Below are 27,250 nucleotides of genomic sequence, written 5' to 3' on the forward strand. Positions count from 1 at the left end.
GTCACTGCGTAGAGGCTATATACAGAACAATCAGCCAGCCAATTTCATTCATCATGGACAAGTTTGACTATTCGGACGTCAAAAGGGTCCCCATTGAGCCAGATGCAGAGACGGAACTCTGCGTTATTCTATACTCTAGCGAGTACAAGGAGCTTATTGGGCTATTTCTGGGTCTCATGAAGGAAAACGAGCTTTCGGAACGGGCGCTGGCAGTTACGACGGCAGTTATTGACGTTGTCCCGGCTTTGTATACGGCTTGGAACTACCGTTTCGAGATATGCGTGTCGTTGTACAGCGACCAGAGCGAGCTGTGGGAGAAGGAGCTGGACTGGCTCGACGAATTGACGTTGAATAACCCGAAGAACTACCAAATTTGGTCTTACAGACAGGCCTTGGTGCAGCAGCATCCATGTCCGAACTTTGTGCGGGAGCTCCCCATTCTCGACCTCATGATCGATGACGACACCAAGAACTACCATGTGTGGTCGTACAGGAAGTGGAGTGTGCAGTTCTTCGACGTATGGTCGCATGAGCTGGAGTTTGTGAACAAGTACATCGATCGCGACGTGTACAACAACAGTGCGTGGACACACAGGGCGTTCTACTTCAAGAATCAAGTCACGAAAGAAGAGCAGCACAAGGGCCTAGTGAATACGGAAATCGAGTATGTAAAGGCGAAAATATCGCTGGCACCGCAGAATGTCAGTCCCTGGAACTACTTGCGCTTCATATACCGCACTTTCAAGGACGACGAATACGACTCTGGCATCGTTGAGTTTGCGTCCAAATTTGTACAAAATGTGCTTGTGCTAGACGAAGGGAATGACGAGTCAGCACCGGGAAAGGCCAGGGTCGACTCCACCTTCGCATTAGAGTTGCTTGCGGATGCCTATGCCAAGAATGACCCAGCAAAGTCCAAGGTTGCATACACGGCCCTTGCTGACACCTGGGATCCCATCAGGAAAAACTACTGGAGTCTCAAGGCCAACCAGTTAGGATAGGATAGGATAGGGTAGATATGTAGATATACACACACATACACATTGTAGAATGTAGAATGTCGTTTCGACGCCACGGCTGGCCATCATTCACGCTTCACAACGAAATATGAATGTGACACTTTTATCGATTCTTGATGTTATATTGCTTTCCTAGAGAAAACAGCGTAGCGACAGTGATAAAAAAAAAAGTTTCAGCGATGAGATGAGATGAGATGAGATGAGGGAACTTGCTTAAGTTATACTTGGAACAGGAGGCTTTCAGAGATCTAGGATCAACGAAGTTGGCTGTTAAATAGACACTAGACACCTAGGTTTACATTGCCACACACTTTCAGACAAAAATTTGCAGCAATGTCGAGCACTGGAGAACCAGATATTACTAGAATTCTAGGTGGTATTTATGTCGGTGGTATCCAACCGATCGCTCACCATACCCCATTGAAAGCAAACTATCAAATAACGCACATCCTATCTGTGATCAGATTTGAGATTATCCCTGAGTATTTAGTGAGGAAAAGTTACACACTAAAGAACATCCCTATCGATGATAATATGAATACTGATGTGCTGCAGTACTTCAACGAAACGAACAGGTTCATAGACTCGTGCTTGTTCCCAGACGAGGTCGAGTACGATCCAAAGAAGGTCGATTTCAGAAAGAAGCCCCAAAAGGGTGCTATCTATATCCACTGTCAGGCTGGTGTATCGAGGTCTGTCACTTTTGCTGTGGCTTACTTGATGTACAGATATGGCTTCAATTTGAAGACGGCTTTGCATGCAGTTAAAAGAAAGAGGTCCGTGGCAGAACCTAACGAGAACTTCATGGAGCAATTAAAGCTATACGAGGCTATGGGCTCTAATGTCGTGGATCCTGAGAACAAAGAGTATAAACAATGGAAGTTACAAAATTCGATCAAGATTGACCCATTAGGTGCTGATATCATGGCCCAGAACGAGATGTTCAGATCAGAAGAAGCGCAAACCCAGGAGATAGCCAAGCTTTCTGAGAAGGAAGCAAAGGAAGTTTCCGCAATCAGATGCAAAAAGTGCAGATTCAGACTAGCGTTCTCGACGTCATTCCTAGAACACGAGCCACCAAGCAAAGAATCAATGGAAGGACATTTCATCAAGAGAGCAGCTGGGTCGAGGAGAATCATAGATATCCAAGAGTCGCAAGACCATTGTTCGCATTACTTCGTGGAGCCACTAGAGTGGATGAAAAAAGAGCTCCAGAAGCAGGAACTTGAAGGCAAGTTCATGTGTCCCCATTGCGATAGTAAAGTCGGTGGTTACAATTGGAAGGGTTCCAGATGCAGTTGCGGAAAGTGGATGATCCCGGCAATCCATCTCCAAACAGCAAAGGTAGACCACGTTGCATTGACAAAGAAGGATTTGCCAAATTTGGTGTCGTTCGAAGAATAATAGAGGCAGCATTTTGTAATCATATACACATATATATATATAGATATATTTAGCTAAGAACAATCATAACTCTTCATTCATCGCTGCCGTTAGTCTTTCCGTTAGACTTGATATACGGGAACCTTGCGCCCCGGCCTCGACGGCCTCCGAGATGGTAAGCGAAGGTGATTCATGCCCAGAGTCATCGTTGTCATGCATGAGAGGCGGAGCATCATCGGCTCTTCTAGACCTTTGCACATACGACGCATCAATCAACTGTGAGTTTTCCACATACGTTTCGCGGACCCGCTCTACCATCGACTCATTCTCTTGCTCATAAGCGTCATAATCGTAGCTCTGGTCCGCTTCTTCCTCCGATGGATCCCCAGCATCGTTAGCCAGCACGTTATGCAGGTGCGAATGATCGCCTTGTATGATAAAAGAAGAGGATTGCTGATACACATTATGTCGCTGCACAGAACCAGAAATATGATCACCATTTCTAGGCCCAGCCGGCTGATCACGCTCATGCGTATCCGAATCTTCAAGCTCTTTCAACGTCTTGTCAATCCCGATGGGACGGAGACTATTATGCCCAAGCGTCCCTATCAGCATTAGTGTCGTCTTATTGAGAATGTTGATAGCATTTGTGTCAGCACAGCTATTCCCCACAATAATAGGCTTCTCACTATGACACGTATACGCTGCAAGTGGTATCAATGACTTCTCGGGCTTCGAACGCTTCCTATTATTGTTCTTTCCAACGCTGAAAACACTGCTCTTGCCCTTTTTATTCGTCTTGCTCTTGACCAGTTCTTGTCGTAGATTATCGATTAACGGCAAGTCTCGAAAGCTAGACTGTTCCGAAGGCTGTTTAAATGATCGCAACCCATATAAAAACTCATCAAGCGCCATCTTGATAGTCCCGGTAATGTCTAATATGGGGCTCTCCGGACACTATTTTCGCTTTCTTGGTTCTTGTTTCTTGTCATTTGTAGTAAGTGTAAAAGAAGCATACATTCGTTTCTTAATGAAATTGGAACTATATATATAAGAAACCTTTGTCCCATTACCATCAAAGAAATTCCTAGAATATACATTATATTACTGCTATTATTATTGCTATTAAATTTAAAATATGTAGACGTATACCTAAGCGTCTCCTGGACGCTTATCAGCCAAAAACTTATCGAGCGGAGTTTGCTTTCTGAAATATGCGCTTCTTTCGGCCATTTGTGCTAGTTTATCAAACAGGAATTCTCCCCAGTCCAAATACTGTTTGATGTAGTTTCTGAGATCGCTCATTTCGTATGCGACCACATACGAAGTGCTGCGGCGTAAACCCGCCAAAATCATAGAAACTAACGCCAAATCAACTCCATAATGTATTATTTGTTTGACCTACTGGCACTAATTGTTAGTAAGTAAAATCATATAGACTTGCAATCGCGAACGCACAAGAAAAGTTTCCACTCCTAACATACACCCATCCTTGAAAAGAGTAATATATCTTGCTTTCAGACCTCCAAAGGTAAGACAGAGTGCTACACAAGACTCAGCCTTTGTGCTCTTTTTCCCTTGATTATTTGGTTAAAGCTTTTGAAAGAATCCAAATTCCTTTAAAATTTAAAATCGAGATATCCTTTCCATGTTTGATGGTAACAATGACATAAGAAAAGAGTCGAGAAGAAAGGATATAAAAGCACACTTGAGCGGGTCAGTGGGTATTATAGAGTTGACAAAAATGACTGTTAACATTAACAAGAATAATTTGCTTCGATTTGAAGCCGTTAAATCGTTTAGAGTGTCGGATAAAGAGCTTGCGCCTATCACTTCGGTTTGTTTCGATGACCATGGACAATATTTATTGACAGCAAGCGCGAACGATAATATGCATCTATACGATGCGGTAAGCTGTCGGTTTTTGAATACTATAGCATCAAAGAAGTATGGGTGTCATTCTGCCAAGTTCACGCATGCTCAGTCTGAGTGTATATATTCATCGACGATGAAATCTTTTGATATTCGTCATTTAAACCTCGAAACGAACACTTATCTCAGGTATTTCCAGGGCCACGGGGCTCTTGTAAGTGACATTCAGATGTCTCCTATTGACGATACTTTTCTTTCTGCTTCATACGATGAGTCTGTTCGGTTGTGGGACTTGAGATCATCCAAGGCACAAGCACTTATACCAAGTTTAGTTCCAACATGTATTGCATACGATCCAAGTGGGCTTGTGTTTGCGATTGGGAATCCTGAAAACCACGAGGTTGGGTTATACAATGTAAGACATTTGAAGGCTGGCCCATTTTTAGTGATAAAGGTGGATCCCAACTTCCACCAGTGGAACAAGCTTGAATTTTCGAATGACGGTAAGTATATTTTGCTGGCTTCTTCAGCTGGAAAGCACTTGATAATGGATGCATTCGATGGGTCACAGCTCTTTGAGTTGGCTGGCACCAAGCCTTTCCCATTAAGAGAATTTATGGATTCCGGCTCAGCAACATTCACTCCAGATGGACGATTCACACTTGGTACCGATTACAGCGGTAAAATTGCTGTGTGGAACCATGCCGAAGTTGTGAGCGGAAGAACTCTAAAACCACAAGGGTTCATAAATGCTCCACCAAACGCGTGTCCAAGAACTATTGCATTCAATCCTAAATACAGTATGTTTGTCACTGCCGATGAGACTGTAGAATTCTACGTATATAATGAATAAAGTATACTTGGGTCTGGATAGATAATTTCGGAGTTAGCCTCCGACCATTGGGCCCATCTCTGAAGAAATGGTACGCGCGATCTTGACAACATTTCGATGTTGCCGATAACACATAGTTGTCTTCTGGGTCTTGTCATGGCGACGTTCAGTCTTCTCTCATCTTTCAAGAACCCAACTTCGAAATTGGGGTTACTTCTAACTAAGGATAGCACAATGCATTCCTTTTCACGGCCTTGGAATCCGTCCACTGTCGAAATTTCTATGTTGGGGTACTTTTTCTGTATCAATTTCTTCAATAGAGACACCTGCGAATTATAAGGCGAAATGACACCAATACTCTCCTCCGTTACTCCTGATTCAATCAATCGATTAACATGATACAATGCCAAGTATGCTTCATTTTCGTTGTACCTTGATGACATCAAGTGGAAACTATCATCCGAATCGTTATCGTCTTCATCAGATCTTTCTGGAAATTCATCTCCTTCTGTATCGTACCATATTAGAGGGAACTTGGTATCGTCATTGCTTTCCACATCTGGCAAATCGGCCAATGTTTGCTTCGCTACAGATTTATCTGCTAGAAGCTTCCCATCGTATTGCTCCTTGGAGGAAAATTCCATAATCTCTTCATTCATTCTGTATTGTATGTTTAATAAATATTTGAAGCTGTCTCCATAATGCTCAACAAGTCTGTCAAACACAGTCGTACTTAGCAATTTCTTTACTTTATCATTATCTTCAGTTTTAATTGTTGGTGCAAGTTGTTTGTTATCACCTGCAATAATCAATCTATGCATGTCTGATTGAATGTGGGAAATGAGCGGAATCCAACATTGAGGCTCCAAACTCTGCGACACCTCATCTATAATCAAAGTATCGAATAGTTTGGGTTGCACATCGTACGCTCGGAGAAGCTCCCTCGAGCTGGATCCGTGCAACGTGCAAACAATCACTTTGCTCTTCAATATGATATTAATCAATCCATTCTTTTCTCTTTGCCTCAACTCTTTTCTCAAGAGTTTAACCTCTTGCCAACCTTTCTTCCGATCTCTGCTTGATTTAATCTTCTTAACGCTACCTATCGTGTCATCAATCTCCTTCATTATATCTTTTATTATCGCACCAGAGTCACCGCTTTTCGATATCACATCAAGCGAATGAGACAAGACTTGCGGAAGTAACCTAGAGGGATGCCCTATTCTCAACAACTCATCACCAGGAATCACTTTGTTCAATCTTTCTAAAATGGTATCGACGGAGATATTCGATGGCCCGCACACGAGCACTCTCTCGCCTCTATCGTATAGTTGCTTAATCAACTCCACTAGCGTATGAGTCTTACCGGTTCCTGGCGGCCCATGTATAATGGAAATTTCGTTAAACAACGCATTTTTAATGGCGTTTTGTTGAGACTCATTGAGCATATCGTTGTGGAATACCACATTGGGTTCCGGGTCTCTCTTAATGAACTCTCGCTGGTGCAATAAATACTGGATCAATACGTTATCCGGCAAACTCTCAAATTCCCCTAGTTTCCTCATGGTCGACTCCATTCTCTTATAGGTAATTGTATTTGTCGTCTTGACGATGGTCAATCTGTTATACGAGTAAAGTTTCATCGCATCCTGGTCCTTTGATTCGTCAACTGCAAGGATGATCTGCGTGCTTGTCACTTTGGAGACAACTGCGTCCAACTTCTCAGAGTCATCTTTCTTCGATGACTTACCGCCTGACGGTTGTACCATCACTATATCGCCGACTTTAAACGAACCTGAATTGAACTCTTTCGTAATTGCTGGATCTGGCGATAGTTCTAGATAGAGCTTACCACCAATCCCTGTTCTAACATTGTCCAATTGAAGATGGTTTATAGCTAAACCTGCACTGACCAATTTCGGTAGCGAGACTGTGGATAACAATTTGGCCGTCTGCTCCACATCCTGCTGCTGTTCGTGGGCAATTCCCTCAAGGAATGTTTCTGCAACGTCTTTATTCATTGGAAGGCGCCCTGATGCGTGATACCTGGACCTGGACCTGGGCCTGGACCTGGACATATAATGGTGCCATTGTTTCAATGTACATCATTTTGTCATATAACTATTTACCATGTAAAAAGGAAAATAATGTAGCCAGGCAAGAAGAAGAACGAGAAGAAGAGTTCCTCGAGCCATTAACGATAATATATAAGAATGTTATTGTTTTTTACATTTTCTTTTTGCGGGTTCCTTGTCTCTCTACTTAACAGATATATTTGTATATAATGCGTAGTGGTGGCAGCACTTTATTTCGCTAGGAAATTGGCCATACAGCCAAAAACTGGCCATGAAACACCACACGGAAATAGCGAGAGATAGATATGGATGTCATTTAAAAGAGTCATGATTATGATGCGACACCTGGCCTCTCGAGAGCGGCCCGGGTCCTCAAAGAGAGAGAGAGAAAAAAAAGAGTAGTTAAGTATGAATGTTTGAAGAGAATTTTTTTTGTTGTTGTTGTTTGCTGCTTACATAACAGTCAAATCACCGAACTTCTCCTTGTAACCTGGAACATCCCATCTACCCTTCTTAACCATCTCCTCAACCTTGGCATCAATCTCTGGTCTGGCCTTGGCCAACTCGTCAACAGTCAATTGCTCGAATGGTCTAGCAGACTCGATGTTGCTCAAAGTCTCCTTCAAGTCCTTCAATTCTTGTGCAACCAACTTCTCGGTCTCAACTGCATTCTCAATAGCTTGCGATTCGAAAGCCTCAATAGTGGACAGTTGCTTGGAAACGTCAACTGAAACTGGCTTGTACGACTTGTAGAATTGTTCAATCTTGTCAACAACTTCGGTGTTCTTCAAAACAGATCTGTAGTGGGAAAAGTCAACAGTAGTTGGTTGACTTTGCAATTCCAACAATTGTCTACGAGCTTCATCGTTTCTCTTCTTGAAAGAAGACAATTGGGTGGCAGTCTTACCGGTCAACTTCAAAGAGGAAATGACCTTACTCCAGTCTATTTTGTTGGCAGCAGATTTGGCTAGAGACATTATGATACGTGTATGCTAAGTGGCGGCGATTACGGACAAACAGGAGTATAAAAGGACTAATACAAAAAAGGGTGAAACAAGAGACACAAGACAAACAAGAGACACAAGACAAACAAGAGACTCATACACCAATCAATAATGCAACTTTCCAATCTCTAATAATTTTAAAATGGTTTAAGTAATAGGAAAGTTCAATGAAGAAGCTTTAAAAAAATATAATATAGTAATAATCCGGCACTGGGCCAAAGAGAGAGAGAGAGATTTTTTTTTTTTTTTTTTTTTGTTTTGTTTCTGGGTTACCCGTATGTAAAGCACGCAGACCAATCAAATCGCAGGAAGGCCGGAACGGGCCGGGTAACGGAAAATTGAATCTGGACACATTGTTACCCGGAGACGTGGTAGCCATGTCACGTGCTCAAAGAGAGAATATGATTTCTGCACCCACACACCACACACAGTAGAAAAGAAAGGACAAGAAAAGACAAGCACCGTTACCTTTACCGTTCCTTAGCGCAGCGCGCGAACGGTGCGGTTTCCGCCCGCCCCCAGAGCAAGGCAGGAAAACAAGCAAAAAAAAGTGGTCACACACCGACCCCCAATTGCCTGCTAGTTACCACCATTCCGGAGTAAAATGATCGCCCTCTTTCGCCTTACCTTTCTCTATCTGCTCTGCTCTTCCTCTGCTCTTCCTTCTAACTGTGTAATATTTTTATAGTCCTATTTTTTTTTTTTTTTGATTTTTCTTCCTCTATCATATCTCAAAAAGCTTCGCTTCCTCTCTTCATAAATAAACGCAAACAAATGACTAAACCAAACAGATAAAGGTATGTTTTGTAAAGCGATAGAAACGCAAGAAAGGGTCGATCGGTATAGTTAACGTCTCTAATCGTTGGATTAGATAGTTGGTGGACGGATTTCGAGTGTGATGGAACTTGAGTGGGCGTTCTAGAGGTGATTTTTCAGTGTTTATTGATTTGATCGATAATAGCGGCTAAAATAGGACTTGTTAGAAAGTGTAAATTCAGTTGGACACAGGAGTCTAGAGGGCTGTTTGAGGGATTGTGATGGTAATAGGCGATACAAACGGAGCCCCAGATAGGATATGAGCGTTGAATTGTCGAGGAACAGATCAGAAGATGCGGAAGTTTGGGATGAGAATGAGAATGATGAGATAATAGAGGAGTTGCCTGCCAAGAAAAAGAGCAAGAGATCGTCGCTGGCGTGTACACGGTGTAGGAGGCGACATATCAAGTGTCCTGGGGGCGAGCCGTGCTCGAAGTGCTTGAATGCTGGTGTTGCGTGCGAATACGTTGAGCCGAATAAGAAGCTAATTGTTTCTATGAGCTATTTGCAAAGGCTACAGCACGACCTTACGACGATGAAAAAGGAGAATGTGAAGCTACAGGCGTCGCTGAGCGAACGGAATACGCGACTGCAGGCTCTGGAGCTGCTCAAGAAACAATTGAGACTGGCGTCTTTGCAGACAAAGAAGAGCAGCAGTACCAGCAGCGATAGTTCCGGGTTTCAACCGAATCAGGATATGCGGACATTGCCCGTGGCGCAACGTCATGATAAAGATGTGATTTTCCAGAAGAACAGCGTGCAAGATAACGAGGATGAGATAGTGCCGAATTTCGCGGAAAGAAGAGGCCGGCTCGTGGAATCAAGAACAGGACAGGAGTACTTTGTTGGTTCTTCCTCGATGACGCTGTTCGGGATGGAGATCCTGTCTCTCATTCCAGATTCCTTGAAGAAGAAACAGAAACAGGCCAAAAAGGGCGATTCGCCCTCTTCTGGTGAGCATGGCCGTCACTCTTCTATGCTTCATGCGCAACCAGCTAACGACACGGCCAATTACATATCGAATGAGCCGGTGGACGAAGTTCTCAAAGAAGAGGGCAATGCCTACAAGATCGTGCTTGCGAAAAACGACGGTAACAACGATATCAGTGTGAACTTCACGCTGCCCACTTATTCATACGCGATGCTGCTCATCGACACTTTTATTACGTACAACGACGGATGCTTCTATTTCTTTAACGAGGGTGTCGTGAAACACAATTTGAAACAGACATACGATGGTATCAATAGTTTCGAAGACCATACTTTGCAAACCATCTGGTTTTGTAAAGTGTTATTGATCTTTGCCACAGGAGAAATGTATCTTGGCACTGCAAATCACATCAATGGGAATAAATTGTCATCCAAAGAGACACCTAGATTACCTGGTTCGGGATTTTTCGAACAAGCATCAGAGATATTTAGCTGTTTGTTTTCTAGCGGAAGAGTAGAAAACGTTACGAAGGAAGGAGGCATTGAAGTCATGTTATTATACGCTTTCTATTTACAAGTGGCCGATTGCACCGTTGCTTCATACTTCTATTTTGGACAAGCGCTAAGAGCTTGTTTAATTCTGGGTTGGCATGTAGACGCACAAAGGGATTCGTTAACCCGTTTCGAACTGGAACATAGAAGAAGAATATGGTGGACTGTTTATATGTTTGAACGAATGCTAAGTAGTAAAGCTGGCCTTCCACTGTCATTCACAGATAATACTATCACTACAGAGCTTCCAGATGACTTTGATATGTCAAATCCTCCTCCAGATTGTGAAAGCTACGTCTTCCCCGAGGCAGAGTACATCACAAACTGTGTTAGAATCACCCAAATAAATGCTCAGATTCTAAATAAGATGTACCAAAAACAGCCAGATTCAAATATTCTCCCAGTGCTAAAAGATATCGTGACCCAGTTATTGGAATGGAGGACAAACCTCTCCGATTTTTTGCAAGTTGATTTCACGCAAAAAGATCTAAAGATAAGCCGTCTTTGTACAAATGTTTTCACAGAGTATTTCCAAGGTATGAACTTGGCAATTAGGCCGCTACTTTTCCATTTTGCTTCAATTCAACTCAAACAATTTGAAATCAATAACGCGTATATTGATCTCAGGAATTATTCACGTACTATTTCCTCCTTATTAAATTGCTCTTTGCAAGCATCTATTAATACAATAAGGTCTTTATGGGCTTTAATGGATCAAAATATGGTAGCATTATTTGGTTACATGGATAGGGAATATATTTTCACTTCTGCTTGCACGTTAATACTATTTAATGCAGCCTTCGGAATTCATGACCAAACCTACCAACATCTCGACCATGCACTGAAGATTTTCACCAAGATGAGAAACCTAGGTAATAACCCAGCTGGTTTGAGACGTGCCCAACTTCTAAAACTAATGTCAACCTTGGATTTTCATGGTCATATGTCCGAACTAATACTGAAACACACTGATAAATTGAAACCTAACTTCCAGTATGACGTTCACGATGACAGAAATGTTAAGATAGTGTCTCACGTATCAACTGGATTCTCATCAGCTGGTGGTGCAAATAATTCGATATCTCAGTCCCAGTCGAACGAAAGTCAATCAAATATCCACGCTGTTGAAACCAATGCAACTCGTTTGGATTCGTTAAACTTCGATGAGAATTCTGATATTCAAAAACTTCTTGATATCTTAGAAAATGTTGGCAAATCTGACGATAAGCTATGGAAGGAAATCAGCGACCAAGCAATGTGGCTAGGTAGCACGATGGATTCGATACATCCTGCCCAAACAGAGACGAACTTAGGTGACTTTAAAGCTGAAGATTTTCTATAGAAACTTTATTTTTCTTTGACTACTTTCAATGTATTATAAATACTATATTCTTAATATACAACTTCTTCTAATAGAACATTAAGTTCATATATTACATGATTAACGAACAGAGCTACCTGCATATTCTCTTAGCGACATTCAACTCGTCGTGATTCATCCATTCAGAGAGTCTTTTGTCTGATTTTGCAATTATTACTCTACGTGTGGAAAGTTCCAAGTTGTTTAATAGCTGTTGTTCTTCAACTAACATGTTTCTGTAGTTTCTATTGTTCTTCGTGTTTTTCAACCACTGTTTCTTACTCTCTTCGTAGTTCTTGGAAAGAGATACTCTTTCACATTCACTGAAAGCTATAGAAGCATAACCAGAAATTAAGAGGCCTTCCCCGTTGTCAATCTGCTGGATATTATAAAAGATTTCTTGAATTAGTGTCTTCAAACGAATGTGTAGATATGAAGAGTTTTCTAGATTCATTAGCCATTCAAAACAGTTGCACATTTTTAGAAGTTTAACGTCAGAAGGTGTTTTTAAACCAAGAGAGATTGTTTGAAGTAACCAGGATAAGTACTTGTAATAATTCTCGGAATCCGTGAACGTGTCATTATCTCTGAAAAATACTGTCTGAAGTAGCGGGATATCATTGTCTTTTATCATTGGTGACATTAACACCCAGCGATAAGCTTTTTCATATAAGTCTGATGAAGGTTGGATCAATATATCACAAAGGCGTGAAAGGGCAATCCAAATAATGGTGGGAACTGTAACGTCTTTTTGCTTTTCCAATGTGTACAAAATTCTTGTAACTAAAACTTCAAAAGCACGCCTATCTTTGAATTGGTTTGCTTCTTTAATGGAATATAGAATACCTTCCAATATCGACTTTGAGACAAACACTGTAGTTGCATCTAACCCTAAAGAGGCAATTGCTAATTGCAATAGACCGGTATCAATGAACCTTTTCACATTGAAAATAGTTTTAGTTGCGTCCTCTTCAGAAACCTTTCTGACAAGTTCCTCGTTGTTCATTGCACATAATAGAATGAACATTGGGTCATACACATGCGATACATTAACACCTGGAGAAGTTGATTCTGAGAAGAAGAAGTTTTGCAATTTATTCCATTTTACCTCAACAGTATCTTTAGCAATTAGATTCAACGCAGGACGATGTGATGGGAAATTATTTAGAGTGTCGATTATTTTATCCTTACTGATTGTAACAATCAAACCTTCTTTTTCACTTGTTATTAAGTTTATTGGTCCAATTAAATCTAATTCCGCTTCTTGTAGAGTGTCAACGAATTCCCAGCTGATGACATTGTTGGTCCACGATTGGCCTATCGTTGATTCGATAGATTCAAGCATAGTGAGCAACATTATATCAGATGTGTTAGTATAACCGTGATATAATTCCAAAAGTTTCTTCTGAAGAGTTGTGGAAGAGTTCTGCGCAACGTCCATGAAATATAATTGATAAAGCGCAGAACTTGTTAAAAATTTGGTATAGTTGGATTGTGCGTTGTTGGAAAGTGCCAAAGAATTATTGTTTAGAAGCACTTGGAACAACGAATTAGCGTTAACGAACTTCTTATTTGCACAGAGTAATAATATCGTGACATATTCTAGAACTTCATTCTTCTCTATCCAATTTCCTGACAATATAACCTCAAGCTGAGCGTTCAAAATAGAGTATTTAACATCCTTCCACACCGAGTTGTTAGACTTCATGAAATCCTTAACTACCACCAAGAGATTCAAAAAGTCTTCTGATAATGCTGTTTTTTCAGCGAAATATTTGGTAATGTATAAAAACAATTTGTTCAACCAAGTCTTAACTTCCAGTTTACTGAAAGTGTTAACAGCCAAAACAAACGATGCCGCTTCAGAAGTGTACTTGATTTCTCCATGTGCAATAACAAAATCTATAGCACGGCCAACCTCATTTTCACTTACGAAAGAGTGATGCTTTGATAAAAGTGTTAAAATAGTGAATAAATCATGCCCTGAAGATACGTATAACTTATCAGTTGCATATTTCAGGGCTTCCAAAATATGATGCTCGTCATTCTCCTTATTCAAATGGGTTGCAATGATAAGTTTAGAGATTGGGCTCTTGATATCTTCATAATGTTTAGATAACTCGATGGCCAATTGTGGAATATGCATACAGGATTGAATGAAAAAGGGCTCCTTATCCAATGAAGATTGTACCAGTCTAGAAACATCCATATCATCAACTAGGTTATTAACCAGGATATTTTGCAATTTTTGTTGACAATTGATATCAGCAGATTCCAAGATATCAACAAATAGCTGGTTCTGGACATGTATTTTGTCATCCAAACATCTTTGGAGTAACAATGTGCAGATAATATCAGAATAATCATCTAAACTTTTCAAACATTTAATCACAGCATTTTTAGATACTATTTGTGATAGAATTTGTAATGCCATAGTTCTATGGCTTCCCTTATCTTCATTGACAATAGTTTGGAAAAGATCAAAAGCATAATCTTTAAATTCATTGTATTGAATTCCAAGTTGGCTGAAGATTTGTTGAATACCATTTAGAACATAGCAAAATACTTCGAAATGTTTTCCATTGGAAATAGATGGTAATTCGGTGATAATTTTGGAGAAATATTGTTTCGTAACGAGTCGTTCAGCATATTGCAAATCTCCAAGGGCATAATTCCCAATCTTTGACAATAAATTATCAATAATATTCCGTGTCTGAGTAGTCAAAGAGGAGTTCGATTGAATCTCATTGAGTCTGAAAACTATAGCAGATACATCGAATGGATTAACAGGCACTCTGGTAACAGTAGCGAGTTTTGCAGATGACTGTAAAAGAAGATGATCATAGAATGAAGTGGTTTCATTTTGCACGATTAAGTAGTCTGTCTTTAAGGTTTCCTTTAAGGTACTATCTTCAAATGATAGGTAGATATCCAGTAGATTGACAGGGATATTATCAAGCTTTGATAATAATAGTTTAGCACCGTTTTTAGATGTTCCCAACACTATCATATTTCTGAAGAAAACAACCAACCATTTAGCAACAGCTGATGTTTCGAGGTTGTCAACCTTAACAAACTTCCATTGTTCTGCTAGGGCAGCCAAAAATGGCGATATGTTCTCATATTCCTTTGCCATGTCGACATACTTGTATGGAGTCTTTTGACAACGAGCAATAGATTCATCCAAAAGTTTCCACACTGCTTCATATTCAACAGCGGTTGTTGGCTTCTCCTCAGAGTTTCCTAAAACCAACAAACTATTAATTAGTGCAGATAAAGGTGAACTTGTTAGATTATCCATTGTAAAGATAATGCTGAATTGTAGTAAGTTATGCAATAATTGTGAGATCTTACTAGCCACAATTGATGATGCATTTTTCGACGAAGCAAGTCTTAAGAGTGATGAAAACAAGGAGTGCTCTTTATTCGATGCGTGCCACCATTTAATTTGGGAGCTATTTAGCTCTTGGAATTTCATGAAGTTATCGAGCATGACCAAATCAATACCAGAGAATTTGTCACCTTTCATAATATCGACGTAGAAGTTTGAAGATGGTAAACTGATATTGAAGAAGTTGGGGAAGATCTTGCTATATAACCTGAAAATGAGAGTCAATGAGAGAGCCAAGATTTTGTTATTTGGAGCAGTCGTGTAGAGTGTGTTTAAGACATTTGTTAAGACAGGTAGATCTGGCATGTATGAAAAAAATGTGTTCAAAAGCATAGCTTTCGAGGATTCCCAACCCTTTCTATGGTACAAATCAACGACACTATCAAGTTTCTTCAAAGAAAATACCAATAGTTGACAGCCCATCTGCTTTATTAAATTACTCTCGTGCTGGAGACATTTGGTTAGAGCGGCCTTTGTGATACTGGCAGGTATAATTGATTCAATGACAATAGAGTTTGAAGGAAGATTGTCGGACTCGATCGATTCGACATATTCGGGAATTGGTAGGTTGATCAACCTTCCTAAGAATAATGTCATACCAAACCAATATGCTGTCATTTTTGGATAATGTGAGCCCATGGAACTAATATAAGTTGAATATGGAGCAACCAGTTCTGGAACAGTAGCTAGTATTTTTATCACCGTATTACATTGGGTATCATCTTCCCAGGGCTTAAAGAACGTTAAAGCTGTATATAACAACTTATTATGCAATTTAAATGACTTTTGGTGTATTTCCACCAATACACCAGGTTTAAGCCCTTGTGTCTCTTCAAACCAGGAAGATTTGTCAATAAACACCACACCGAGTTCCAAATCTCCACCATATATTTGGAAGAACTCATCCACTAAGGATACAATATTCTTATTTGGAGAGTAATATAGCTCATGGAGTCTACTAGCAACAAACTCGTTCAAGATCTTACATTTCGTCATCTTTTTAAAGCTTGTTTCCTTCAAAACATGATCGATAAGTAAATGCAAAGACTCTTCAATCAATTCTGAAGAGTCCATTTTCACAAGATTTCTCATCCATGCCGTCATAATCTTCTGGTTATCAGTCATTATATCCTTTCGCAAGACGGATGGTGCATTCTTGATCAAAGCGATCCAAAACTTTATGAAGCATGTTCTCATAGAAATATGTGCAGATTTCTTCGTAGCCTCCGCTTCAACGTTATCGACCTTTCTGGGGTTCAAAACCTTCAATAAACTCAATAGCGTTAGATCAAAGTATTGCAAAAACTCATCAACAAATTGACCTTTGTTGAACTGCACTATTTCTGTCATTAAACGGAACACTGCATTGGTGATTGATGGCCTTAAATTGTTAATACCTCTATAAAGAACTTTGCAGTAGTTATTGAGAATATCCCGGATAATAACGGACCCGTATGGCAAAACACTCGCATCTGAGTTTAAAATAGCAATCAGCTTCGTCAACTTCACAGTGGTTTCCGCAAACTTAGTATGCTCATTCACTTGAGCATAGTACGACCATCCTTGAGTACATTGCACCGCAAGACCTTTCCTGAAAAAATCAGCCACAGGACGGTAATCATTGGAAACACCCTCATTCAAAAGATCTATGCTATTGATAAGAATCTGAAGATCATCGAACAGTCCACTGTTGACATTACTGACATTTGGAAGATTCTGCTTCCATTTACGCTTTCTGGTTTCTATAGTAGAAACATCTTCGCCAGTCATTTCAGGATTGGTGTTTGAAGCGATACCGATTCGAAATGTAGCTATTGGTCCTCTATGAAAGCTAAAGCACACCGTATATAACCCTTCAGTTGCTGAAGTAAACTTGTTTTTGATTGAACTCTGGTGCGATGCGATGAGCTTGTTCGGCTATTTTTTTTTTTTCAAGGTTAAATCTTCCAGAAAAGAAATAAAATGATCACGTGATAGAGCATTTCTTTGCATTCATCAATATTTGACCAGGTCAAATCGTTTTAGTTCTTATAGAACGCTTGAGATTGATTCGGTGGTTCGTCGGTTGGTTCCCAGCTGCTTTAAAGTCCTTGTTTATACGACTAAATGAAATTGTCTCTGTGTTTGTCTTTCTTTACATGAAATAGTTGCCAATCGATATCTTTGATATTAAAGAAATATAAGAATCGACATTTCCTAGGTCAAAGCATGTTCGGAGTTTGAATTGTAGTAGCTGACAGGGAGTCTGTGAGAGACCAATCGAGGCGTATTCTGGTGGGAATTAGGGTCACAGATCAAAAAAAATGTTTGCCTTACAACAGGTTTTAAGGACGTCAAGGAGAGGTTATGCTGTAGCAGCTCAGCAAGGTGCAAAGAAATCAAGGTTTGACAATAAAGCATTGAAGCCGATGATCCTGCTACTAATATTTGGCTCAGTATTGACTAGCGTCACCGCTCAACAACAGAAGCATGCAGATATGGTTAGAAGATACGAAATGAAGATTGGTATTTTGGAGGAATTAATAGAGAGATCTAAGAAAGGCGATTTTAATTACAATGCAGAGAAAGAGCTCGAGTTAGTGAACAAGTTGTTTGCTCGTCATGAAAAGGGTAATTCTGTTAGCATAGATGAGGAGGCGAAATTAATTCGTGAACAGGCAGAAAAGGAAAAACTGAATCGTGAGAAGGTAATAAACAGCATGAACTCGAAGCTTGAGGAAGAGTCTTTCGAGAGCATTTTTAAGGATATAATGAAGGAGGTCGACCAGCCCATCGACCAAGTATCCGTTGCTCCTAAGAAGCTGGATGCGGGATCTATGAAGGAAGGCTCAGATGATATTATTGTTGACAAGGAATGGTTAGAGTATGAAAACAAGAGAGAGAAAAAGAGCTTGGAATTTAAACCTTCCACCGAAAAGCACGTCATCGTCGAGAACGCCGGTGATTACTCTACAGCAGCAGCACAAGATACTGAAGTTAAGAGATTTTTGTAAATGTATTAGAATTTTTTTTTACCTATGAATAAACCTCTAAAGTATATCGGCATGTATATATGTATGTGTATTTACACCGAGGAATAACGGCAAAAAAAAAAATAGAAGTGAACGTTGGGTTGTATAAAAGTATTGCTTCACTGGTGACTTTCTTCCCGTACAGAATTAATCTTCTTGTCATCCATATATGTCTTAAAGTCGGTAGGCCCGGCAATCTGGGTATTGATCTCATTTTCTGGCGAGTTCTGCTTGTCAAATTTAGCAGGGCTAGTGTTTGAGTTAGTTGTTCCAGTTGCACTTGATGGGGTTATTGGATTTTTGCTCAACTTTGTTTTCTCATTCACAGCCAGAGGACCTATCCTGTGTGGTGATTTGTCCTGAGAAAGTGGTTCAGGTGGAAGAGAATTCGAAGTTTGGTTAGACACTGGTAGCTTTGGAGTCTTTGAGCGCATCTCTAGAAATTCGTTCAACTCACTAAAGGAAGCGGAAGGGATACTAGGCATATTTGACTGTATATTGGACAATGATTGTAAAACTTCAGGTGGTAGATTTTTCAATTGTTTGAAGTTCGAATTATTCAACATTTCAAAGTTGGCTTGAGGAGAGCTGTAATATGGACTCTGGCCTGAACCGAAGAACTGCTGTTGTGAGTGACCTTGTTGGTTTTGTTGAGGTGGTTGAGGATTTGATGGAGGAGGCGGTGGCGCGTTGTAACTTGACGATGGATTATATGGAGACTGTGACTTTGGAGGAACAAATGGCTGAGTCACTGGTTCATCTGTTAACAAACCCGGAATTTGAGTTAGCAACATATGAATTCTGTCCAACGCATTTCCAGCTCTTTCAAAGCTCTTAGAAGACATTCTTAGGATCCAGACGTAGTTACGCAAACAATCCCTAAAGATCAAAGCTTCATCCTTGGTAGGTGCTGTCACGTATAATAGTGCTGAAAAAGTACCTATTAGCGCTAAATTTCCGGTTGAACAGGTATACCAAAAAGAATTTATGTGCTCAGTTTTCAAGTCACGTATGAATTCAATTGCGGCAATCAATCTTGTTTTGGCTGCTGTTCTACAGACAGGGATTAGTTCTTCAGGGGATTCTGGTGATAAGGTAGATATGATCTTTCTATGCAATGTGATTTCTGCCGCGAAGTAAGCTAAGGTTAAAGTGGCATTGCTATTATAATTACCTGGTGCATAGTTGTTCATAGAAAGTCTATGTGGTAGAGAGTGGTACCATTCTCTCAACTTCAATTGGAGCGGTTTAGCAAGTTTCAAAACATGTTCTATTTTAGTTGTAGTTTTCATTGCTCCAATAGTATAAAATGTATCCATAATTTCTCCCAAAATAATGCTTAATGAAACCATCTGTCTAAACAATAGCTTACCGTTATTGAAGTCCTCATCAGTTGGTGAAATATCAAGGATAGAAGAGTTTCCGATGGGGCTTAGTGGCCTTTTGGATGCTGGTTTATTTCTTTGACTGCTGCTGATTATTGGAGATTTATCAGGGAAGTCCTCTTCAGTTAAAAGCTTCACCATCCAATTTCTGCCAAGAATTAGATGAGAGTGTCTTGATTCTAGTAATGCACACCATTTATCTACACACCATACTGCCCATGCTAGTCTTCTTCTTAAGCCACGTTCCCAACGAGGCAACCTCCAATCCTGACAATCAACACCAAGGCCCAACTCTTCCGACAGTGCAACAATTTCGGAGCACAAAACCCAGTTATTTGGACACTCACTACGGCAGTGTAGGATAAGCAAACCAGCCTGGACTATACTTAGTTTGGGTCTCTCAAACACTTCATAGAAAGTTTTCAACGCGATATCGTTCAATTGCTTCACTACATCAGGTTTAGGGAAACCGATAAGTTGAGGATGGAAGTCCCACCACTGTAACGCAAGGGAATATATCGATGCAAGGATAGGAGCTGTTAATTCACGGTATGACCTAGAATATTTCTCCAAAAACACACGTTCATGCAAGATAGGGAAGTATGGATGTATTAGTTTGAAGAAAATCTCCACCAAAATCTTTCCGTGTGGATGAACCAATTTCTCCACCAAGTCAATATCGTGTTCTTGTTTCAGATATAGCTCTTGGTTAAAATCATCTCTTAAAATGAACTGTGCTGTTGGTGACACTTTTCTCAAGGCTAAATTCTTTGATAACTGAACCTGTTCTATTTTATCCAGTTTCATATGGTTTATCAAATTTATATCAAAAATGGATGTGGGACCAACAAAGTAAGAAGATCTTGGATATTGTATAGCTGGTTGGGCATAGTTAATCTGGCTTTGGAAATTTTGATCATTAGAATTCACAGGGAAATTAGGCGTTTGTCCATATGAGAACTGATTGAAGTCGTATACAGAAGAAGGCGAGACTTTTTGAGACGAGTTATTAGTGTTATTGCCGTTGTTAGCACTGTCGTTAAATTCTGAGATATTTCTAGGATATGGGTATGCTGGTTGTTGTTGTTCAGAAGATGATGATTGGGACTTGAGCCAACTTTGAATAGCGTCATTGTAGAATTGCATCGGGAGGTTTTGCGAGCTATCAGAAGGCATGTCGTTAGTTTTAACGTTTGGAACATTATGACTAACATCATTGTTGTTGTTGTAATTAACGTTCCCGAATTTGGTCCGTTTTAGCAATTCGTGAACATTAATATTCTCGTCAACTCTATCACGTTTGCTCATCTGTTTCTGTAATACATCCGCTGCAGTTTTTCCGCTGGGAATTTCAGAAAATGTGCACTTGATACCCTTTGTATCGCAAGGTACACAGTTTTGGGCGCCTGGCGTCATTATACACTTATTCTGCCTCCTCCTACAGTGATCACAGGGCTTTTCTGCAGCTTGTGGCCTTGCGGAGATGTTTGGGGACGGCGTCGTGTTCGATGGTCCAACAGACGGAGCGAACTGTGGAGAATTAGCTGCGCTATTAGATTTGTTCAACAATTCTTGGTAATGTTGTAACAACATATCCAACGTCCCTTTATCCATACCGGAGCTGTTTTTATCTGTATTAGCACCATCATTGTTTTGTCGAGACTGAGACTGAGACTGCGGCTGCATGTTCCCTCTATTATTGCCGTTAGTTAAATTATTCAGGATGCCAGCGTAATCGTCATGGAAGTTCAACATGCTATGGTTATCGTTATTATGATTGCTATCCTTCTCCACATTACTATTACTATTCCCAGCGGCGGCTCCACCCGATACTTCGACATTCGTACTACCACTGCCGTTATTACTATTATTACTACTGTTGTTGTTGTTGTTGTTATTATTATTATTATTATGACTATTATTATTGTTATTATCACTTTCGTTATTATCGTTATTCTTACTCACGTCGGTATTCTCTCCATCTACCTTGGCACCATCAGAATTGCTACCGCCATTACTATTCCCATTGTTACTGATATTCTTATCGATTCCGTCATTATTCGCACTGGTATGACTGCTGTTACTATTCGCTTTCGTCATCGGAGAAACCGATGCAGACGCCGAGCTCCCAGCATTCTTTCTCTCCTCATCTGCACCTTCGTTTATAGCCCTAGCGGCATGTTCGGAATTGCCAACTTCATTCCCATCCGTATTCCACAGAGAGTTGCTATCATTACTGGATTCGTGCCCACTCATCCCTACTGAAAAATTTCTTCACAAAGACCAAAAACTCTCGCACAGTATTGTTCTTCACTTCGGAACCAGGAGATTGATTATCAACTTTCCACTAAACCACTCACTGAAATATCGCTGAAACACACACACAAATCACGTATATCCAACAACAGAACAATACTGCTACTCTATGATGTTCAGGTATACCAAGTAAGTAGTAGCACTAATTCACCTATCTGGAAAAACTCACAATATTCTCCTTACAAAACCTCTTCGCACTCCATTTCTTTATACCATTTTTAATGTTTATCTTTTCTCATCTCTTTCATTATTATATTTATCGATCTGTGTGTGTGTGTACCAAAAATTTCTAAAAAATGTGTGTTTTCTTTGGTGACGCCGCCCGGGTAACCCCAAAACAGAGCAAAAAAAAACTCTCCCATTATACGTATCACGTGGTTCCTTTCTTATACGACGGATATTTCCGCCACTTCATGACAAAACGTTCAGGTTCAGGTTTAGGTTCAGATTCAGATTCAGATTCCTGTTCCGAGCTGCTACATCCGAAAACTCCCCAGAACGCCTCTTACCTCGGGAACCAGCTTACTGCCGTGCCCAAAACTATGGGTATCCTCTTTTCTTAAAATAAAACATCCCTTATGATACACATAGTAGTACATATAGATATATATATACTCTCTCTCTTTTATATAGTGCGCTCTCGCTCTAATTTAATTAATTTAACCGCTAAGCGCCGAGGGGAATGAAGCGCTAGGAGAATATATATTTATCACTATGCACGTGTGCACGTGACTCGATCAAGAAGACCAATGGAAAATGGGATCCGGGTAACGGAATTGTATCATGTGACCATTATTTTTAGCATAATGTATGTATATACACACACATATATATATATACACACACGTAAGGACCTCCCCTACCCTACTCAATAGACGAACTGTTCTAGGTAAGCCTCGGCTGCAAATCTGGCTCTCGCGTTCAAGAATAACTTCATCTCGGAAATCTCCTTGTCCACTTCCTCCATGAACTCAATGATAAACTCGATCAGCTTCTCGGTAATCATGGTCTCGGTATGCTTGTTCGTAATCAAAAACGAGATGCTGTACCCTGGCACAGGCACACGTCTCAACACGTAGAAACTCTCAGCTCTCTGTTCCAAAAAGTTCGTGAACTTGTGCACCAAGATCTGCTCGATTTCGTCCGCCTGCTTGACCTTAATGCTCATACGTACAGAGTTCACACTAGGCTCAATGAGTACTTGTTCGTGCTCATTACGGGCAATGTGCATTGGTTGCAATAGCAATTCCGCGCTGGTGTTTTTCACCTCAACCTCTGGTCTGTTGTGTCTCTCAACCTCCTGTGATGAGAAGTTCGATAGATTCAATGCGGCTTGCAATGAGTAGCGCACTGCCGTTAGGTATGGACGTAAAGACTGAGACATTGCTTTTATTTTCTTTTTTTCTATGTGTTTGAACGTTTGCTCACGATTCCACACGTTTCCTTAGTAGTAGTAATCACTCCAGTACTTGGTAATTTGCAGGCTGGTCCCAGGCTGTGTCTCTCTATAGCACCAGTTTCCTTCCTGTTTTACATGTTTTATAGGTTTTCCAAGGTTTTTCAAATAGGGTCAAAATCAGAGCTAGAGCTATGCTAAAGTAAGTAGAATATAGGATTTCTGGCAAGAGGAAAGCCGAAATGGGCGTGAAACGGGGCAAATAGTGGGCCATTGGAGCCAGTTATTGGCTGTGGATACGCTAGAGGTGGAATTAGGACACTTGGGGAGATGTGGCAGATCCAATGGGGTGTTTTGGGGGCCGTTTTTTGGCCTTTTAGGAACGCGATGGGTATTATTTTAAAGGTAGGGTAATGTTGGATACTTGAAGCATCGCTAATTCAAAGAGATGATGATGGTGATGTGATGGATGAATGCGGTATGAAAAGAACATTGGTGCAGAATTGTAGATAAGTTTACAGGGGAAGGTGGCCAGGAGCTGTACGGGATTACAGGTGTGTGTGTGTAGTATATGAGTACTTCTTTCTAGATGGGTTGGAAAGAAGCAAAGGACCCTCAGGGACGGGTTTATTATTACAACGATGAGGGACAGACTACATGGGAAAAGCCCGAAGAGTTGTTCACTGCGTTTGAGAAGCGATTGTTGAGCCATGGGTGGAAATCAGCCTTGACTGAGGATGGGAAAGTATACTACTATAAGCCCTCTACTGGGGAAACGACTTGGGAGGCTCCAATCAAGGACGAAGTTGTGGCAGAAGAGGAACAGAAGCAGCAGCAGCAGCAGCAGCAGCAGCAGCAGCAGGAACAGGAACAAAAAGACACACAAGATAGCGGCGAGGTTGCGAGCCACGAGTTTACCGGGACTTTGGACGATGGTGATGGCAAGTACAGCAATAACTCAAAGCTTTTAGTAGCGCGAAAAGCCAGCTCGAAGGAAGAAGCGGAAAAGGCTTTTCTCCAAATGCTAGCTGATTATCAGGTAGATTCTACATGGTCCTTCGACAGGATCATTAGCGAGATCGGGAGCAAAGACGCCAGGTACTGGATGGTAGACGATGACCCGCTCTGGAAACAAGCTATGTTTGATAAATTTCTATCTAATAGATCGGAATCGGAATTGATCAACGAACATAAACACTTGGAGAGATTCGAGCAAGCTTTTGTGGAAATGTTATCAAAACTACCGACGATTCATTATTATTCACGCTGGCCCACAATAAAAAGACAAATCATGAACGAACCGATCTACAAGCACTCTGTTGTCGCGGAGAAGCAAAAAAGACGTACCTTTTTGAGATACATTGCTCAGCTGCAGCAGGAGCATCAGGAACAAAATAACAAGGTGAGGAACGAAGCATTGAAGGAATTGACGCAGTATTTCGTTAGCATTTCGGATGATATCGAGCCTGTCAATGTACCCTGGAGCAAATTTGCTACAAAATATTTGTGGGGATCCCCAAGATTCGACTCCAATAAGAATTTCAAATCGTTGACCAAGGGCGATGTATTCCAAAAGTACACAACATTTGTGGAAGAAAAGATGACAGACTTAAAAGCACGCATAGAAGAACACCGCCGCCTGAATTATAGATCAGACAGGAAGGCTAGAGATGCGTTCAAAGAACTACTTAACGAACTATCCCCACCTATCAAATACAACACCACATGGAAGGATGTATATCCACTTGTAAAAGATGACCCCAGATTTACAGCAATGCTTGGGCGTAACGGGTCCTCGGCGTTGGACTTATTCCTAGACAAGGTGGAAGAATCCGAATTGGTCATGAGAGCTAAAAGCTCCGTGGCTAACCAAGTCTTGATTTCGAATAACCTAGATTTGGAAACTAGCAGCATGGAAGATATATCCACTGCACTAAAGCAAAGCGTTCACCTCAATGATCTCAGCTCAGAGGACATCACAAGTTTGATAAACAGATTGAAAGAATCCCACTACAGGAAGAAGCAAGAAGCACGGCGTAGAGAATTAGAACCCCAACTAGCTACTCGAGAGGCCAAAATATTTGAAGACAAGCTCATAAATATTTTCTCAACCAAGGACCTGACACTCGGCCCTACATCTTCCTGGGACGATGTCCTAAACCAAATAAAGGATGACCCATCGTATCAAGTTTTGTCCCCAGACCTAGGGAAACTAATATTCGAGAATCTCGCCAACAAAGGGATCACCTCTAGGAAAAGGCATTTGGAAGCTCCAAAATCTATCACAGATCTCGATTATTGAGTTAATACTATATATATATAGTGCATAAGCGTGCTACGCATACGTAATGTAAAGAAACAATTTTTTTAGACATGCACCACTTCTAGCTCTCGTTACTAATCAACGATGAAAGCATTAGCACACCTAGAAGCGCGAACTTGGCAATTTTGTTCTCCGAAATCCATATCGTCACGTAGCCTAGTTGAGGTAAATAGCCCTTTACAGTGCCAACAACATCCTTCTTCTTATTTAGATAGTACTTCCCACGCGTGTACAAAGGAACATCATCCCCATGGTTATTGTCACCCTTAGTCAATAACAGCTGTTCTCCACTAGATTCATCTTGGTGTTGTTTTATCACACGGTGGACAATTGGAATAGACTTACCAGAAACCTCATACACCACAACATCTCCCACATTATTCACCTTATTCTTATTCCATAGGAACAGTATATCACCTCTCTGGAAAGCTGGCTCCATAGATCCTGAAAGAACAACCACAATGGGTGAATGGCAATCAGTAAACAATGATAAACCCATCCAAAACATAAATGAACTCGAAAGCACATATGCCAACGATAACAATCGGGTCAATTCTAGTCTCAAATTCATCGCTCTATCTAAATCCTTTCTTCAGTTCTATCTGATTGATGATATATAGGCTATGACAGGCCAAAACACTGTCTAGTCCACCTTATTCGTTCTCAAATACGTTCTTTATTTCTAACTTAACTTATAGACCAAGTTGGTGATCTTTTTTCTCTTGGAGTCTCTCCATATAAAAATTAAAATAAAGGCATGGAGTTGTCAGCAAATTTAGACAACTACCCTTTACAAGTTTAGAAAAGGGAGAGCAGAATGTTTGGGTAAGTGATAGTTTGTCAATAGATATCAATTATCCATAATTCTAGAGTAGTGCAAATAATTCAATCAAGAAAGATGAGAGTTGCTGTTATTGGTGCTAATGGTAAAGTCGGTAGACTTGTGTGTGACAAATTGAAAAAGATCAAGTATGGGCCTATTGCGTTTGTTCGGACTGAAGAACAATTGAATTATTTCAAGAACGATGTTGGCATTGAGGCTACCTTAACTAGTATTGAAGATGTTACTGTGGAAAAGCTCAGTGAAAAATTCAAGGAGTTGAAAGTTGATGCCAGTGTGTTCTGTGCTGGAGCTGGAGGCAAGGGCATTGAAAGAATATTTACAGTTGATTTGGACGGGTGTTGCAAGGTTGCAGATGCATGTACACAATCTGGTGTTTCTAGATTAGTCGTTGTTTCTGCTATCAATGCAGAAAACCGCTCTTTTTGGTACGGTACCGCTCTACGTAACTACTATATTGCTAAAAAGGCAGCGGATCATTATGTTAGGGGAACCGATCTTGACTACACCATCTTGCAACCTGGAATGTTGGTTTTAGGGAAGGCTACTGGTAAGCTATGTACGTTGGACTTGTTGGAGACCAAGAAGGATGAACACTATGCCATCGACCGTGACGATGTTGCGGAAGTCATTGTTAAAATTCTCGAACACCCTAAGGGGACTATCCGCAAGACGATTCCTCTCGCCAACGGTGGATTGCCAATTGATGACTTCTTGAAAACATTGTATGATTGAATTTCGTGC

At 40.6% G+C, this 27,250-nt stretch overlaps 15 protein-coding genes across 15 annotated transcripts; 7 read left to right on the forward strand and 8 right to left on the reverse strand.

The window, feature by feature from the left end:
• Nucleotides 1-53: 53 nt before the first annotated feature.
• RAM2 (bifunctional protein farnesyltransferase/protein geranylgeranyltransferase) lies at nucleotides 54-1,001 on the forward strand (the record flags this gene model as incomplete). Its single annotated transcript, XM_022820802.1, has 1 exon — nucleotides 54-1,001. One exon carries the CDS (start codon nucleotides 54-56, stop codon nucleotides 999-1,001), a length of 948 nt encoding a protein of 315 aa, XP_022677229.1.
• Nucleotides 1,002-1,352: 351 nt separating this feature from the next.
• YVH1 (tyrosine protein phosphatase YVH1) lies at nucleotides 1,353-2,423 on the forward strand (the record flags this gene model as incomplete). The annotated part of the gene is made up of 1 exon (XM_022820803.1): nucleotides 1,353-2,423. One exon carries the CDS (start codon nucleotides 1,353-1,355, stop codon nucleotides 2,421-2,423), a length of 1,071 nt encoding a protein of 356 aa, XP_022677230.1.
• A 63-nt stretch (nucleotides 2,424-2,486) lies between these two features.
• On the reverse strand, nucleotides 2,487-3,317 carry MND2 (Mnd2p; the record flags this gene model as incomplete). The annotated part of the gene is made up of 1 exon (XM_022820804.1): nucleotides 2,487-3,317. The coding sequence occupies one exon, from the start codon at nucleotides 3,315-3,317 to the stop codon at nucleotides 2,487-2,489; it is 831 nt and encodes a 276-aa protein (XP_022677231.1).
• Nucleotides 3,318-3,554: 237 nt separating this feature from the next.
• On the reverse strand, nucleotides 3,555-3,892 carry KLMA_60148 (DUF1748 domain-containing protein; the record flags this gene model as incomplete). Its single annotated transcript, XM_022820805.1, has 2 exons — nucleotides 3,555-3,803; nucleotides 3,887-3,892. 2 exons carry the CDS (start codon nucleotides 3,890-3,892, stop codon nucleotides 3,555-3,557), a joined length of 255 nt encoding a protein of 84 aa, XP_022677232.1.
• A 158-nt stretch (nucleotides 3,893-4,050) lies between these two features.
• Nucleotides 4,051-5,127, forward strand: SWD2 (WD-repeat containing protein SWD2; the record flags this gene model as incomplete). Its single annotated transcript, XM_022820808.1, has 1 exon — nucleotides 4,051-5,127. One exon carries the CDS (start codon nucleotides 4,051-4,053, stop codon nucleotides 5,125-5,127), a length of 1,077 nt encoding a protein of 358 aa, XP_022677233.1.
• HCS1 (ATP-dependent 5'-3' DNA helicase HCS1) lies at nucleotides 5,109-7,184 on the reverse strand (the record flags this gene model as incomplete). Its single annotated transcript, XM_022820809.1, has 1 exon — nucleotides 5,109-7,184. One exon carries the CDS (start codon nucleotides 7,182-7,184, stop codon nucleotides 5,109-5,111), a length of 2,076 nt encoding a protein of 691 aa, XP_022677234.1.
• Nucleotides 7,185-7,633: 449 nt separating this feature from the next.
• Nucleotides 7,634-8,158, reverse strand: ATP7 (F1F0 ATP synthase subunit d; the record flags this gene model as incomplete). Its single annotated transcript, XM_022820810.1, has 1 exon — nucleotides 7,634-8,158. The coding sequence occupies one exon, from the start codon at nucleotides 8,156-8,158 to the stop codon at nucleotides 7,634-7,636; it is 525 nt and encodes a 174-aa protein (XP_022677235.1).
• Nucleotides 8,159-9,260: 1,102 nt separating this feature from the next.
• PUT3 (Put3p) lies at nucleotides 9,261-11,825 on the forward strand (the record flags this gene model as incomplete). Its single annotated transcript, XM_022820811.1, has 1 exon — nucleotides 9,261-11,825. The coding sequence occupies one exon, from the start codon at nucleotides 9,261-9,263 to the stop codon at nucleotides 11,823-11,825; it is 2,565 nt and encodes an 854-aa protein (XP_022677236.1).
• Nucleotides 11,826-11,937: 112 nt separating this feature from the next.
• Nucleotides 11,938-17,004, reverse strand: URB1 (Urb1p; the record flags this gene model as incomplete). Its single annotated transcript, XM_022820812.1, has 1 exon — nucleotides 11,938-17,004. One exon carries the CDS (start codon nucleotides 17,002-17,004, stop codon nucleotides 11,938-11,940), a length of 5,067 nt encoding a protein of 1,688 aa, XP_022677237.1.
• A 533-nt stretch (nucleotides 17,005-17,537) lies between these two features.
• INA22 (Ina22p) lies at nucleotides 17,538-18,227 on the forward strand (the record flags this gene model as incomplete). The annotated part of the gene is made up of 1 exon (XM_022820813.1): nucleotides 17,538-18,227. The coding sequence occupies one exon, from the start codon at nucleotides 17,538-17,540 to the stop codon at nucleotides 18,225-18,227; it is 690 nt and encodes a 229-aa protein (XP_022677238.1).
• A 137-nt stretch (nucleotides 18,228-18,364) lies between these two features.
• Nucleotides 18,365-21,886, reverse strand: DAL81 (Dal81p; the record flags this gene model as incomplete). The annotated part of the gene is made up of 1 exon (XM_022820814.1): nucleotides 18,365-21,886. The coding sequence occupies one exon, from the start codon at nucleotides 21,884-21,886 to the stop codon at nucleotides 18,365-18,367; it is 3,522 nt and encodes a 1,173-aa protein (XP_022677239.1).
• Nucleotides 21,887-22,814: 928 nt separating this feature from the next.
• ARC19 (Arc19p) lies at nucleotides 22,815-23,114 on the reverse strand (the record flags this gene model as incomplete). The annotated part of the gene is made up of 1 exon (XM_022820815.1): nucleotides 22,815-23,114. One exon carries the CDS (start codon nucleotides 23,112-23,114, stop codon nucleotides 22,815-22,817), a length of 300 nt encoding a protein of 99 aa, XP_022677240.1.
• Nucleotides 23,115-23,931: 817 nt separating this feature from the next.
• PRP40 (snoRNA-splicing protein PRP40) lies at nucleotides 23,932-25,644 on the forward strand (the record flags this gene model as incomplete). The annotated part of the gene is made up of 1 exon (XM_022820816.1): nucleotides 23,932-25,644. One exon carries the CDS (start codon nucleotides 23,932-23,934, stop codon nucleotides 25,642-25,644), a length of 1,713 nt encoding a protein of 570 aa, XP_022677241.1.
• An 82-nt stretch (nucleotides 25,645-25,726) lies between these two features.
• On the reverse strand, nucleotides 25,727-26,236 carry SEC11 (signal peptidase complex catalytic subunit SEC11; the record flags this gene model as incomplete). The annotated part of the gene is made up of 1 exon (XM_022820817.1): nucleotides 25,727-26,236. The coding sequence occupies one exon, from the start codon at nucleotides 26,234-26,236 to the stop codon at nucleotides 25,727-25,729; it is 510 nt and encodes a 169-aa protein (XP_022677242.1).
• Nucleotides 26,237-26,563: 327 nt separating this feature from the next.
• Nucleotides 26,564-27,241, forward strand: KLMA_60159 (uncharacterized protein; the record flags this gene model as incomplete). Its single annotated transcript, XM_022820819.1, has 1 exon — nucleotides 26,564-27,241. One exon carries the CDS (start codon nucleotides 26,564-26,566, stop codon nucleotides 27,239-27,241), a length of 678 nt encoding a protein of 225 aa, XP_022677243.1.
• Nucleotides 27,242-27,250: the final 9 nt, after the last annotated feature.

This window comes from Kluyveromyces marxianus, chromosome 6 (genome assembly GCF_001417885.1).
Source record: "Kluyveromyces marxianus DMKU3-1042 DNA, complete genome, chromosome 6".
NCBI classification, from domain to species: Eukaryota; Fungi; Ascomycota; class Saccharomycetes; order Saccharomycetales; family Saccharomycetaceae; genus Kluyveromyces; species Kluyveromyces marxianus.